Source organism: Lates calcarifer, linkage group LG6 (genome assembly GCF_001640805.2).
Source record: "Lates calcarifer isolate ASB-BC8 linkage group LG6, TLL_Latcal_v3, whole genome shotgun sequence".
Classification (NCBI taxonomy): domain Eukaryota; kingdom Metazoa; phylum Chordata; class Actinopteri; family Centropomidae; genus Lates; species Lates calcarifer.
The window spans coordinates 19,029,372-19,046,041 of record NC_066838.1 but is presented as its reverse complement, the minus strand read 5'-3'; the positions used below and the strand labels follow the sequence as shown (position 1 = coordinate 19,046,041).

Genomic DNA, 16,670 nt, shown 5'->3' with positions numbered 1-16,670 from the left:
GCAGCTTGAACTGCAAGTGTTTCCACTGACATGTTTTCAGTGCCAGTAGAAAAAGTGTTGATTGTGATAGCAAAGGCAACATGCAGAGTGAAAGCTCAGCAATTCTGTTTTTTTAGTAATGCTAGAGATCTAGTAAACTAAAGCCATTTGCAATGTGAACTTTTTCATCATTTTCTATCTCAAAGTGAGGGACCGAATGTAAACATATTTATTTTGTATCAATAATTATTACACAGAGTCTTCTTTAAGGTAGCCAAACATATTTGACATTTCCAGTTCAACTTTTTCCACTTTTGCTCCACAGTATATCACAAAGTGAAGGAAAGAATGTCAACACATTTTTAGGTCTAATAAATGCAAAACATGACCTCATCTGTCTAGTGTTGCAGCAGTGATGTGGCCATCATCATGATGTCAAATTCTCTCCTGAGCTATGAATACATTCCTCCACTGGAAGCTATTACAACAAGTCCACAGGAATATCTTGACAGAGGAGACTAAATCTGGCTTAAACAGTCAGTAGGCTGCAGCACTCGGAGTGAATACTGTCTTTCTTCAGCTACTTCACCCTCTTCAAACTTTAGGAGCTGTCCACAGTTCTGAATTAGACATTCAGGTAGCAGTCACTGTAGCTCTGTTGCTGGCCCTGAGGCTATTGTGTGTGTGGCTGTTTTTCATGTTCTGCTACAGTGGATCCACAAGTGCTTTATAGAAACCCCTTCACAATTCTAGCTAAAAATATTTACTGCACTTTTTGTGTATCATGTTTTGATGGACACATTGTGGAAACGTCTTGCTGGTCTTTACGCTAACAGGCAGTGTGTTATCTATTTTTGCACTTGGAGGAGACATGTCTAGACACTTCTTATTTGCACTATATTTCTTATCAACTTACATGAGTACAAAATTATCAAAAATACTAATGTTGCACCTTCTGTGGGGCAAATAATTTCTTACACAGTGGTCCAAACAGGCTAAGCATTTATTGGGGGTGATCATCCCTGAGGGGATGGGTGATGCTGGAGCTTTACTCAGCACAGCATTCATGAGAAGCCCTTGCTTTAGCAAGATTTCACATGATCCCTCCTCACTTTTCTAACAATTCAGGTACTTTAGACTCAATTGTTATGCATTTAAAATACAAACATAACATTCAGAATTTTAATTTTCAATTTGAATTCATTCTGTCTTAAGTGATGCACCATACACACTGAAAGGAAATGTTTTAAAAGCTTAGAAGTTGACCTGACCTGACTTGAACCTGACTAGTTGCGTGTGAATTGCACCCGATGGCTTGTGAATTATCTGCAGCTCCAGGAAGCATGACTCAGTCTTATCACACACATGTAGGGGTGTGGTAGTTTGGTGTACACATATTCCACAAGATTGGCTTCACCCACTGCATCCTCCAGTATCCCAGAAAACAAAATACACATAAATTTATGAATACATGATTTATTTGCAGTGGAAAGCCCTTGAGTGTATTAAGGACATGCAGCTTTAGCAAACCAGCATTTTGCAGAAAACAATGGATTGGACTGAGATGCACTTTCATTTATATGTTTTCATCCAAGTTATTTAATATTAAACACTCCTAATGATTATTTCTCCTTGCTGTAACCTACGCAGTGTAGTTTCCATGTGAATAGGTCAGTAGTAGCCACAGTGTTGTATGTTTCTGTATGTGGTTATCATTTTATCCATGGGGCAAAGTTGAACTGAGAACAGACAGGAAAAGTTTGGCAGAAGCAGAGGAGCACAATGCCATGCAGTGACATATAAAGTCTAATCAAATAAATGAAATGAACAAAGCTGTTAAGTGTTAATTTTAGATTTTTGCCAGAAAGAAAGGGAGGACTGCAGAAAAATTGGCAATGACACATTCTGCTCTTAATTTCTTTACTTGTCCATTTTACCTCGTTGCTGTTGTGCATCCACAGTGATTGTTACTGAAAATGATAACATTAGTTCACACTGTTCTCACAGTCAGACTAAAAGCATTGAGCTTTACACCTCACTATCATGCAGTTTGTTTGGCATTTTGTTACATATTAAGAATAACAAGAATAGGACAGTATTTATGTTGAGCATTATATTTAAAGTGTGTTCTGACTGAATAAGTAGGATGGAGATGCACACTGTAGCCTGAAGCCTTTGTAATTCTTTATCTCATGCTCAAACCTAGTCTTTATTATTAGGGTTTTATAGAGTGTGCTCCGAGGGGGAAAATAAGAGCATTTGTTAAGAATATTTGTGTGTGTGTGTGTGTGTGTGTGTGTGTGTGTGTGTATATATATAAGCATAAACAATAAACAATTATTGAAGATTATTGCGTTGGATATTATTTTGTTTCATAACTTATTACAACATATGATCCTAAAATGTATTTTACAAGATAGTGAAACAATATGCTACAGCTGTTAAACCCTCAGATAGTTTAGTTCAGTTTGAGACCCACTATGTACTGTTCCTCTCTCTTTCCTTTTTCATTCTTTCAGTCAAGGATGTGTACAGATGAGTAGCCTAAGAGCATCTGTTACCTTAGTAGCATCCAGTTTTACCTTTTATCTGAATTAAGCGATTTAAAGCCCAACATTTCTGTTCTGCTCTCCTTCCTTTGAGAAAGAAAATCATTCAAAACATGTAAAAATAAATAGGAATAAGATAAAAACAATGTGTGTAAAAGACCTTGATTAATCTCTGATTTGAATAGTAGGTTGAAAAAAAGGAGACAGCCACATCTTCTCATGGCTTCTACTTATTGGCTTGTGTTGATGTCACTGTTTAAAACTGTAACAAAAGTAAAAGAAAACATTTAGTTGTTGCAGCCATTGTTGTTTTGATGTTGAAGCTTCCTGTCGGTGTGTGCTGTGTGTGTGTATTCTTTGTTCATGACTTTGTCTTTGCGCTGATTGTGAAGCGTGTCAATATTTTATTTCTTTCAGGATATTAAGCAGCGATTTAAGAGAGTGTCACCTAAAAAGAATCTCTTATTAAGTAGAGTGGACACTCTTCATCAGTGTTTTTCACACAAACAATATCTTTGATGGAGGGAACACACTGTTATATTTATGAAAACTGTGGACTGTATGAGGGTTTAGGCTGTAGAAATGATTCAGGAGTATTAACATGAGGGTTTTATACCTACATTATGTAAAGTGGGCACTCTTAACTATTGTGTCTTTTTGAATACTGTAATCAGACTAGCCAAAGCTTAGCTGCTCATCATGGCTGATTCATAGAGAGAAAGAGGATCCAACAACACAAATTGTGGAAAAAAAACAAGGAAGTATTTTGTAGTGTCACATAATCAGACATTAGATTATTGGCCTTGGCAACATGGGTTGACTGGCGGACAAGTGAGGCTACAGTGACTACTCAGATAAAGTGTTTCCTTTTATTCTCGTAATCATCTGCTCCCCCTTCGCTCTGTCTCCCCTTTCATTTTCTCACTCCGGGATATATTGTTTGCATTCAAGTGTGTTATATGCAGAACATGTATCTTTTCACCCTTAAGAATTCTGCACTTACTCCAGATATTGTACGAGCTCCCTGCCAAGACTCTTAACTCATGCAGGGAGGAAACAATGGGACAAGGTGATAAAGAGAAAGGCATCAAGAAAATAGGTGCCAAATAAAGATAGGTCAAGGGTAGGATGAGGAGAAAAAAGCAAATAGAAATGGGGGACAGGAAAGTAAAATAAGAGAATTCTCTTGTGGAGGGCTGTGGGAGAGGTTAAAAAAAAGGAGAGGAGATGGGGAGGAGGACAAAGGGTGCCGCTACTTCTCATCCACTGTCTGATCTGTGGGTGGCAGTGATGACTGATGGAGAACCACTCTAACTGAAGGTCATATCCGAAACTCTGCCATTTTAGACTGCCACTGTCGCAGGGGAAAGGATAAATAAAGCTCAGATTGTCGTGTTTATTCACCCCACTTTCTTTGTGGCTTTGTCAGTGGAGGAGGAAACGTCAGACAGACGGGGCAGGTTGAAGAAATTGGAAGATAGTAATGCCAATAGACGATTCAGAGTTGTATAAGTAGGATTTATCTTATCGTACTTTTTTTTTTTTTTTTTTACAAAAGACATTCTCACTCTGACATCCTCAGATTAATATTCAATTTTAATAACAAAGACTTGATCCTCCTTGTTATGTCTGCCACTCCCATCCTTAAATACAACATGACTGATGCTTCAAATCGCTGATTTTTTAAATGCATTCTTGTTATTCAATGATTTGTCTTCCCTCCAGACATTGCTACAATGGGCATAGTGAGTGATGGGAATAAAAGGATAGCTTTTTCAAATCCAGCTAAGTAGGATTTTGGTTATCACTGTGATTATTTTTTACAAGAGAGAACAGACAACGGTAGGAGTTACATAACCATTTGTCATCAAATCATGTACAGCCCAAATAGGGTGAAATAAATTCTGGGAGGAAAATAAACTACAGCAGACAGCATGTTTCTGAGTTTTCTTTGCCCAGATTGTCACAAGGCTTAAGGACAGCAGTCTGTCACTGCTCCAATGTCCCCGCAGTCTGGCTGGGACACAGAGCTATTCGTCTGGCGCTGGAACCAGAGCTAGAGCCGGAGGTTCAGATGGGGTTGTTTCCCCTAGGCAGGGCAGAATGCTCACGTCCAGACGACCTCACTGCCCAGCCTCTAATATCTGATCAAGAACCATCTGCTGAGGCTGCCAGAGCCCACACACTCCCCATACCCCTGACCTCTCCAAGGAAAGCCCAATGGGAAATCAAGCTGTTAGCGGGCCATTAGAATGATTCTGATCACCATTTGAAAAGAAATGCAGCACAACAAAATTATATTATCATCACGGGGATCCCACTTTTGCTGCTGTATTAACTCTGGAAAAGGCAGGGTTCTGCTCAGGCATTTTCTCTCCCTCCCTCTGGTTCTTTGTCACCTCCATTGTGAGCACGTGATCTGCCATCTTCTCAGTTCTTTACCCCCCACCCCCCAAAAAAGCAGATTTGGCCATCTTTTAGATCAAAGTATAGTCAGTAATTTTTATTCCCTTTTGTTCCTACTGACAGATATAAATCCAACACTTGGGCACACAATGATACAATTAGTGTGGATTCATTTATTACTGCGCAAAGAAAGGCTTTTGTGGAAATCAGGCAATAGTGATAAAATGCTGTCGTTATGATCTAGCAGAGTGTTTATGTTGTGTGACAAGATGTTTTATGAGTGGACACGTATTCACTCATATGAGAATAAGCATGTATGCATCACAGAAAGTATGTAGAAGGTGTCAAAAGTGCAGTTCACATGAAGTTTTAATGGCCTGTGCAAACAGTTTCTGTGCCTAGTGTGTGTCGTGTGGCACCATTCGCCAGGCCTTGATAACAGTTGGTTAATGGGTAATGTGCCACACAAGAGTGATGCTGCACTTTCTGTTTTCATTTTGTTGCTGTAGTGCAGTAATTAATCCAGCTGAACCCTTTGTGCTCACAAAATAAATGCTTTCCATTTTCATTAATAGACAACTCATTAGTACATAATGAGCAAGAAGGCAGCACTCCCCACTCTCCCTGTGCAGTACATAGCAGATGAGCATGCACTACACTCAGCTAATTAAAACCTAGGATTGTGTTCTGTCTTCTTGTTTTCTTCTCTGGAGAGAGCACAGGCATGTGCTTTTAATACCTTAGTTTCATGAATCATGGTATGTTTTACATACCAGAGGAAAAACATGCTCTAGGTCAGTTTATTTATTCATGCTTGTACAGTATGTTCTGCAACAACTTGTGATTGCAAATTGCAAGTTGTTGTCATAACAAAGTGCACATGCCCATGGTTTACATTTACAAATTTTTAATTGTGAATTTATTTTGGAGCTTCCTGCTAAATGTGACAACTTCCTGTTTCCTCCACTCACCTCTTGTCTCTGGTAGAATGTTTTTTTCTCAGGAGATGTGGAGAAAAATCATCCACCGTGGACATTTAAGTTGTAATTTCCCCATGAATGGAAGTTTGCTCTCAACAATGCAAGAAAGTAGACTACAGTGCAGACACGGAGCACAACCTATGACCTTTGCTGTCAGAGCAATGTTTGTAGAAAACATATGAATTCTGTCTATATCATGTGTGATTCGTATTTGATAACGTATTTTGCTGATATGTGCCGTACCATTGCTTAGTCCTCGTAGAATCATTAATTTCCAGGTCAATGGTCACAACTGACTCGTGTCACCATCCATCACATAGTGGTGTCTGTAGTTTGAGACTTAAACTGTTTGGCTGTCAGTGTCCACCAGTGAGTGTGATTAATAGATGAACGGCTACAATGTTGGAATTCATCCTAATTACATTACAGTGATTATCTATCAATAGCAGTAAATCATCCGAAGACGGCAGCATTTGTTTCCATTGCAGTCTGCACACAGCTGACACGCACAGATACATATATGAACACATTTCATTTCTGTGCTTGCACAGATGCAGTCATACTAACACAAGAAAGATGTATTCTTGCATGCACATTTTCTGCACTTTCCACTGATGATGTAGTTTTCCTTTGTCCTGAAGCGATGATTAGCTGTAGGGATTCCTCACTTCATAATGGGGATAAAATCGAACCCAATTTCTGGCTGTAATTAAAACTATTCCCAGAGCGGACTGCTGGAAGGCCACAACTTTAAGAGGTCAATAGTAGACAGGTTTCCAATAGCAGTCTAATTCAATCAGTCTGGGATGTATACTGTATGTAAAGGATCACAGGGTGATTCTTTAACATGCACATACATTTGCAGTACCAGAAAACCAGCATGTATCCATCGTCTCATCTGTGGGCCTGGCCACTCGTCACCTGTAATGGACAATGTGTATTACAGGATGTCAGCGGCTGCTGTGCGTTGATTTTATCCAATAATGTCTCTTAAACTGTGCATTAGTGTGATTTTTAATCCTAATCATTGGCTGCTTTTGTTCTGCATTCCCATTATCTTTTGTGTGCTGAGTTTAATGACCCAAGAGCATCTGAGGAGCTCTGAAATCCAACTGCACAACTTAAGAAATGCACAGCAGCAGTCAGAGAATGTACTGTCTTTCCTTTAATTCCCAAACAGAGAATTTCTTAGTATTAGCTATAAAATCTACCCCTGAGAAACAGCTGCTCTACAGCATTTGTGTGTCAAATTTATCCAGCTGTCCTCACAACAGGGGTCGCATGGAGAAAGTGAAACACAGTGTTTGTGACAGTAAGCAAGGACAAGATTTGAGATGAGTGTAAGAGGAGGGGGGAAGAGGAAATTAGGACAAAATCTAAAACTTTCATCTGAGAGATACTGTTTTTGAAGCTGCTCTTGTCACTGCTGATGATAGTTCTCACTATCATCATTAACTAAAGTAAAATCCATCACACAATGTTTATGGCTTCAATCTAGTCTGGTGCAGGTGTGCCAATTCTTCATTTAGACATGTAGGGGGGTGGTGGGTGGTGGGTGGTGGTGGAAAGAACCAGCTCATTGGTCACAAAGAGAGAAAGCTTTCTCAATCAAGTTGAAGCTTACCTCGCATATAATGTTGTATATTTTGACATGTACCATGTGACAGATGGTACAAATTGTGCCAAACTGCAAAAAAGTGCTGACAACTGATACTGACAATCATTTATGGTCCAAAGTGTTTGTCAACTTGTACAACGCAGCGTGTTCTGCAGGGTTTTGCAACTTTTGTGTTATTTGTCATCTGAGAGCATTAGGGTATAAAAATGCAACTTCAGCCTGATAGAGAATAATTTTTCTTCTTTGCCTGTTGAAGTGAGATGGGTCTCCTCAAAATGTTTGGTGTTTCAAATATGAACTTCCTGCTGAGGCATGGTTGACGTGGCAAAGCAGAGAGAGGATGGTTGGCATTTTGGTGTTTGTTCAGATTTTTTAACTCGCACTTCAGTGTGTCCATGACAACCATAGGAACCACACCGGGGAAACAATTGGGCATTCACTACTATACTTTATGTGTTTTCGGTTTGTGTTTCCCTCTTGGCTAGTTTTCTTTCAAAGTACAGAAATCATATTACATTACATTCTAATATAAGAGGGTACATGTTTACCAAAATTAATAATGAACTGTCAGTCTTCCTCTGCATTGCTCTTCTCCTCTACCTTAGTCTTTCATCCTCTTTGACAGCTTTTAAACAGCAAAGCAAAACAGTTAAAAGATGTTTATTTCTTCATTTTGTAAATGTATCTTTAAAATGATGCTTTTAATGTCTTTGTGCATGCTTTTGGGCAGCCTTGGCTTTATTAGGCTTGCACGTATCCTTTGCAGTAGGGAAACCTGTATTGACATATGGCCTCTTTTATATTTTATTCAAACCCACAGGAATACTGCTGCGGGTGCACAGGCATCAAAACCCTGCACACATATTCATTGCAAATTAGTCTCCAAATCCACATAAGCCAATGATAGCTAGGAAGAAATGCAATAATCAATGACGGTGGTTTTCTTTACCTCCCTAAACAGCAGAGTTATTTATGTATGCTGACACCAATCAGTGTGATGTCTCTGCTCCCAGCAAGTTTTACAGAGGAAAATGGTGCTTTCTTTTGATTATTTATTATCGCCCAAGCTGGTGTGTGTCCATTATTTATCGTTATCAAAACAGTTAATAGATAGCATGCTATTACATTTTCTTCAGATTTCTCCCCTACCCTAACATATTATATCAGAGTGCACAGAGAGAAAGTGACACGCAGTGTAGCACCCTGCTGTTTACTGCAGGTAGCTGTGCGTAGGGGCAATTAATTAATCCATAATTTAAATTATGCCTTGTTATATTAGAATTAAATCACAGTTAGGTTGTGCTGTCTCCAGCTTTTTGTTTAGGCATCACAAGGTCTGTTCCTGAAATTTTCAACTTCTCTAAGTTACACTGATAACTCAAAAGTAGATTGGTTTTCTCTCTCCAGTTAGTGTAATGTTGTCATTATCTTGGGTAGATGTTGAAAATAAATTGAATTCTTTTAGTGTAAAGTTAGTCTATGTTATCACCGGAGGGAAACAGGTAGTGACATCCCTCTCCTTTTCTCTCTTTTACTCTGTACTTTTTATGAAAAATACAGAAGAATCATTTTTGGAAAATTATCATCTACTTAGAGGAGTTAGCCTTCACATTCTTGAGACTGTCTGCTTGTACTACACACACTTGCCAGAACATTTCTGTTTGACATACTGTAGTCTTTCTTTTACATAACAAATGACAAAAAAGTAGGATAGGGGCCAGTGGTTGTGACATGTTGGATAATATTTTATCAGCTATGCGGCTACCCCGAGGGTTTTAACAGTAGTGAGAGTTTGTAAGCCTTTGGGGTGAAAAGGAAATGGACCAAGGATTTTCTTTTAGTGATAAGGTTGACTGCGCTGGGCTGTGAGAGTGCTTCACTAACTAATTATTTGAAGCCTCCTCTCAGATTAGGGTAGACATGCAGAGCTTATGGACAGTTGCAAAGCAGACAATCAGACCATGTAATAACCAGAGGGCCAGCGTTTGCTCAAATCCACTGTAACACCTCACAAAACAAAAGTGTGTAAAGCCCTAATGCTCAGTCCAATCCCACGCCACACTGCCTTGATAAACACCGATGCCACCCCCACAATGGACGCCATCTTTACTCTGGCAATTAGGCAGAGCTTTGGATTATCACTTCCTCAGCCCAGTACACCACAAATCCATCCGGATTCAATTATTCACCTCCCATGTCTGTCGCCATTTGGGCTTTTTGGGCACATGGCCAGTAGAGAAATGTGCTAAAGGATTTGAACTGCTGAAAATACAAAGTTATAAAAAGAGTATTTTTCTTTGTTTTTTATGTATTCTTGCATCCAAGTTTGACAAGTCTATTAAATAAAAATGAAACCTTGGGAGCTTACAAACACTGTCCTGGTAAATATTTTATGGGAACAATGAGCTAGATTTACTGTATTGCTTCTCCTTTACAAACACACATTCTTCAGGTTTTTATTCCTTTCCCCTTATTTTTGTAAATGTTCAGCGTTGCATAAAAAAAACGTGTTGTCAGTACATCCTTCCCTCCAAGCAGCTCGTGTTTTGATCCACAACTTGTGGGCCGGAGTGTCTCTAGTGGGCTCTGAGTAAGAACCTAAAATGCTTACTGAAAGGATTTGATTTGCTCTGTCTTGCTGCACCTCAATGGTATTATTTTTACTTATTAGAAAGCTCACTCAAGGTAAATTGTGTAAGAGATCAAGGGTTTCCAGGGGTCTGGAGACTCTCATCTTTCTACTTGATCGGCCTCTCTTCAATGTGTTTGCTCAGATGCTTCTTTTCCCCTTCTCCTGGTCTCTTTTTGTGGATTGGAGAAAAGCTGCTGTGTGTATTTGTGGGCATTGCTCAGCACACGTACTGCATGATTCCCTATTTGTGTTTGCATATTAAGGCACAACTAAGCATGAATGAGTGCTGTAGTGGATATTCTTCTCGGGTCTGAGATGAGATACCCCCCCCCCCGGTTGTGTACAACCCTCCCCTGTCTGTTTATCTTCTTGGGTGGCTCATCTCCCTCCTAGCAAATCACTCCCATGGCTGTCATTTCCTGCATTTTATGTGTCTGCTATACAGCGTCCTGTCAAGTCCTAACACATTCCTCTGTGTGTCTCCTCTCTTTTATCTACAGATACCACAGTATCATCACAAAAAGGTAAGACAGCACTCAATCAGTCACCTGTGGATCCCTGTGCATTTTCAGATGGGTGGTGTGTGGGTGTGTTTTGCTCTCTGTGTCTGTGCACGTTCTCAATTTTTGCTAATGAGATGAATAACATTTCATGGTGTTGTTGATGTTGATTTGAAATTGAGTCATTCAGTGTTTCCGTTACAGAACAATCTGTTTGATTACAAAGTCAATCACTCACACCCACTGACACCTAGACTAAATTATCCCGCCATCCCGCAATGATAGACAGCCCACAGTCTGTGTTTATGCATTGCTTTCTGTAAGTCTTATGTTCAGACTAATCACAGCTCTGTTTAGACTCCTCCACACTTTCATGTGTATGTTAATGTGAGGTTGGAGGAGGTGATTGTTTTGCATAGTGGATCTTCAGGGAGAGACGGGAGGTGTAGTTGGGGGAGGTGTTTGCAGGAATGTACCTGTAAGCTGTTTTGATTTTTGTAAGATGATGGGGCCAGACAGTCAAACTGTCTAAACAGCTCCGGGGGTCTTGTTCTGAGCGGCAGCCTGCAGGTGTATGCACCGAGCAGTCCCGGTCCTCTGCTCTTCATATTGGAGATGCGGTAATGGCAGAGGGTGTGTCACGCTCTGTGATTGCAAAGCAGAAGCAGACAATCAGTCAGGAGAACTCCCCGCTGATTTTGTTGAAACTTTCTTTGATTCCCCGCTGCGCTTGTAAGAACTTAGGTTTTGTTTTGCACAGGCTCTTACCAGAGCAGAACAGAATGCAGGTGAAAATATTTCCATTGTCACCTGGATCTGATATTATGTGCACAACATGTATATTTGACAAACATAAACAGCAGGAGTGTGTCTTTTGGAACATGGTGACATTTTTCACCTCACAAGGCCTCAGATCTGTTGAAGCCGCTTGTAGATACAGTTCAAGAGGCATTGACACAGTACATCCGTGTGACAGGTTACACTTAGTATGCCCTCACCCACACACATACACACTGTTGTGAGAGCTATATATGTGATGACTATTCAGTGTGCAACACTGTCAGATGGACCTATAAAGGTAAGTGATGTGTGTGCCTGAGCCACACTCTCTGATGAATGTTGAGGGGGAGCAGAGGCTGGCTTGGTGTACATCATCCCTCCACAGCCTCACTTGCATACGTTTCTGAATGAGAGGGGGATAAATAAGGCAGTGCAACCCTGACGGTGAATGAATGCTCACCTTTTTATAGCCCTGTGTGTGTCCATGCCTATGCCTGACTTGTGTGTTTGTATGTCTTTTTCTTCCCATCCAACATGCCCAATTCAAATCCGTTTAGTCAGAGGCATCAACAAAAACATTCACTGTCTCTCGGTCCCACACATTGAGAACGCCACGGAGAAAAATAGCCTGCCATATTCATTCATACACTGTGAGTTATAGATGGCTATGCAGCTGTGACACTGCCATTGGTACTGAAGAGCCATGGGACCTTGAGCCAAAGATAATGTACATAAACCATGTGTATGTGTCTGCACATCTTTTAAAAGACTGGCATGTAAGTGTGTGTGTGTGTGCGCGCGCGTGCGCGTGCATGTGTGTTTGTGGGTGCCTGAGCATGAAAGATGGATGCACACTGGCAATGTCAACAACCCACACTCTCAATCTGTCAATATGCAACATGAGAACACATGTTAAAAGAGAACAATGTGAGACTATGACTATATGTGTTAGACTGAAGGACAGTGCATAGTATTTAGATCCAGGTAGAATTCAAACTGTGGCTGAATAACCTTTACTGTTGTTCCTCACCAATAGTATGATTAATACAGAACCTCATTATAATCTGACCTTATTCTTTAGTTCTCTACTTCTGTGGAACATCCCCACTATCTGCCCCCCTACCATGACATCCTTTATCCAACACCTCTCCACCCCCTTACACTCCTCCTCCCTCTTGTCTGCCAAATGAAGTATATTTATGGCACCTGTGCTGGAAAAACAGTCTCTAGGAGACGTCCCTCTAATTTCATTTTCAAAATGCCAGCAATAAATTTATCAAATGGGCTGAATCGAATCGGAGTCACACGCAGTGCCATCCGTCATGGGCTGTCCCTCAGGGGCCTGTGGGCGTACTTAAGCCAGCCAAAAACCTCTGCTGGCAGGAGAAAAAGACTGAGTGAGAGAGGGGAGTGAAACCAGATGAATGTGCTGGAGAAATATGCTGAGAACCAAAGATGTGTGTGCATATCTTTAGGTGCTTAGATGCATGTACGCAATCATGAATTAGCTTGTGCGTGAGCGCGGATGCATATGTGTGCACAGAGGTCAATGCTAATTCTCCAGCACATAGGAGCCTCACGCTGAAATCTCAGTTAAGCACTTTGGCCGTCGATGCACTGGCGTAATAATTGATTAATTGCAACACAAGTTAATTGATTGTTTTGCTCGTTTTTGCATTTGTAAATCCCTCACAGTTCAAACACCACTTTGAGCTTTATCCCCTCCCCTTGCCTCTGAAAACTCCAGGTTCACACGCTCTGTGCCCTCCCATTCCCCTCCCATTTCCTACTTCCTCATCTCTGTACCTGACTTTGGCACTTCTGCCTTCCTCTTTAAATGCCTTTGTCCCTGCTTTCCCTTTATTTCACCCCTCTTTCCCTCTGCCTATCTTTCCTTCCCCTCTCAGCATTTATCACTGTGCAGGTTAAGCCAGGCGTGAGTGAGGGTAAAGCAGCTTAGTACTAACAGGGCTAATGAAGTCAGGCCCTGTATTCCTCTGACGGGGATCAGTGGCGCTACTCTGTGAAGCCTGTCAGCGTTTAATGATTAGATGAAACATTCAGACACCCGCTATGAGAAGACAGGCACACTGATATGTGGTAATACCCAACCGCGGTCTCTCTCACAGATCCACAAACAGTTATGCATGTGCACGTATTCTCTGCACAGTCACATGCAGTACATACATGTGTACACTCCCACTCCTCCCACTTTGCGGAGGTGCTGATTTATGACTCAGACATGTCATCAAGGGTATACACAGCAAAGCGAATGGAAGAAAAACGAGAGATGACAGAGAGATTCAGAGAACGAGCGATCTAGCTATTGATTCCCGCAATGTGCAGGAAGGTGGAGGAAAAAGTAAGTGCACGAGAGAGATTTACCCCTTGGTTTAATGAGCAGATTGTAAACAACTCTACACATGCTATTCAAGATGCATGCTGCAATCCGTGATTTTTCACTGCTTCTCGCTTCTGCTAGAAAGCATGATAGAAGATCAATCAAAGGGCCAATATCTCAAAATCTTTCTTAACATTTCAAGATTTATCCCTGAATCATTCTAAATCCTATTAGATTAAGTTCTCTTTCTCTGTGGCCCCACATGGCAGTTTAATGTGTACTTGTGCCGGACTGCGTGTTGTTAGCATGTCAGTAAGTGTGTCAGCATCAAAGAGGGAGGGTGTTTGTTTGTGTGTTTAAATGCAAAAACTGAGAAATGAAGTGACAGAGGCAATGGTTGGGTCAATGAGCTGCCTGTTTGCTGGAGTGAGAGGGTGCCTGCGAGGTCTTGGCTGCTTTTTGCCCCATTAGCCACACGTGCTAATTTACCTGTCAAATTACATCTACACAAGGAAACTACTCTCATCTCAACTTCTCTCTCTGTCTCCCTCTTTCTCCAGTCCCCTTCTTCCTACATTTTTAAATTTCTAAATCTCTCCCTCATTACATTTTCTTCAGTATCTCCCTTCTACTGCTAAATTGGAGCCATACTCTGTCCACACCAGTAATTTCTCTCCCTCTTGTGAAAGTACCTGTTTAGCTCCAGTTGAAGAGTCTTAAGACACAGAACTTGAATTAAATGTATGTGCATTTCTGCCAATGTGTGGCTGCTGCTCCAAGTCTCTCGTGTATCTTTCGGTTTGCAAAGCCCCCTTAAAAGCACTTGAGGGAAACTACTTGAAAGTATAGTTATTCAAGGAAACACTTTCTTCTTCACATCCAAGAAAGTTGAATTACAGCAAGACTACCATGAAGAGATATTGACTATTGGCTAGTTAGATTTCTTCTTCAGTGCATGTCATGCATTGTTTTACACAAGATTAGAAAATTACTGAGATGGAAAAAATACCATGTCTTGAATTTTAAACAATAAATAATACAGAAAGGCTGAGAGCAAAGAAAGAAAAATAGAGCACTGATTTATTTTAGCAATCTGAAAGAACAGCTCACCATTTGATGCAAATGCACAGAGCTTAATTATCAAAACTGTTAACTGATGATCACAATACTGTAATCCTCATGTGATCTTCTCAGCTATTAACGGCCTCGTAAATCCAGCTCCAAAAAGCCTTTCTGACACCACGGTCACATCAGAGTGTGATGAGTTTGCAGTGTTGTTCAGAGATGCAATAATAAACATTAAGGTGAGTACTAGCTGGGGTGTAAATAATGATGTGTGAGAGACCCTGTCTGGCTGTAATGGAATTAAAACCCCATCCTGCTTTCTTGATCCTGTCCTTTCATTTTACAACCATTACAACATATGAGTAGTAGTAGCCATGGCTCTTTAATTACACACCTTTTTTACAGAAAATGCACTTTTCTATGTTTACATGGTACTAAGTGCAGATGTAAAACCATCTGAGCAACTTTAACAAGTAGATCATTACACTTAATTTGTCGGAGCAGGTTGTCCTTTTTTTACTACTTTATCTATGAAAATATAATTGCTGCAGAAGCAATACATAAATATATGTACATTAAGTTATCCTGAATCTCAGTTTTACAATAAAGGAAAAAGCACCTTGTGTATTACAGTTGTATCCTTTTGTAGACTTTTATGGCCTGTACACGTTTCTTTTAATCATTACCCTGGCTTAGAAGAGCAGGACAGGCACATAAATTTGCCATTGTTAGTTCATCATAATTTGTTCCAAACAGTGGTACTTACAAATGGGTGGGTGAAAGATTGCTGCAGTAACCTTCACAACTTCAAGAACACCGGACGACAGGATGAAATTTAAATTGTGTCAGGTGACTTTAGCCTTTGATAAATTGTACTACATGTATTTTTATAGCTCAATGATTGTTTCATTTCTGTGCTTGACGGTAAATGCATGGTGTAAATTATTACACTAAATCAAACGATAAACAACAAGTTGGATAATGAGGAAAAATATAGTACAAATACTAAAAATAGAACTTATTTGTGTGGAGCAATGTCAACTTACTTCCCTCAAATTCTTGTGATGACAACATAGATTATTATAACATCAGCTGAAGTAATGCTTTTAATTATTTTCAGACATCTGCCTTTATAGCACTGTGAATCTAAAGAGCTTTGTTGATCACATACTATGTCTATCATATGGTGATACAGGTGGTGCTTTGTTTTACTTGGGGAACTCTATGTAAGTGTTAGGATACACTTTATTAATGTGTTGCTGAAAGAAACACAAATGTGTTTTCCTAAATTTGGCACATGTCTAAACAACTGTTCATCCTTTTAACAATGAGGAGTAGCATTCCACAACATTCTGTGAACTGGAATTTCTATAATTCTATATTTTCTCATCAAAAGTTGAAGGTAATCTCAGATGGTATGCTCCTTATGCATAACCCTTACAGTCACACTAACAATACATAGTTCACTGTCTGGTTTTTAGCCAGGTTTGTCATCTGGTTCTGTGGATGGCAATGATGGTCAGTTGGTGTTGTTGCTCCAGGCTGAAATTTCACAACTGCTGGATGGAATTGCCATGAAATTTTGCATTCTTGGTCCTAATGGATGAAGCTTACTAACTTTTGTGATCCTCCTGACTTTTCCTTTAGTACCATTAGCAGGTTGACATTTTTGGTTTTCAGAGAAATGCTTCGAAAAACAACTGGTGGGATTGCCTTGAAATTTTGCTTTTTTTGTTGTTAAATTTTGTTATTCATGGTCCACGGACAATGAATCCTAATGACTTAAGTGATCCCCTGACTTTTCACACAACTCTCTTCTT

At 40.1% G+C, this 16,670-nt stretch overlaps 1 protein-coding gene across 2 annotated transcripts in view; it reads left to right on the top strand.

Annotated features, from left to right (window-relative positions):
• The window catches only part of LOC108900190 (cadherin-4), a 247,446-nt gene that overhangs the window by 84,256 nt on the left and 146,520 nt on the right, over positions 1–16,670 (top strand). For both annotated transcript variants that reach the window (XM_051071313.1, XM_051071314.1), the window contains exon 3: positions 10,665–10,688. In XM_051071313.1, the coding sequence (XP_050927270.1) occupies positions 10,665–10,688 (24 nt within the window). The remainder of the gene's footprint in view (positions 1–10,664; positions 10,689–16,670) is intronic.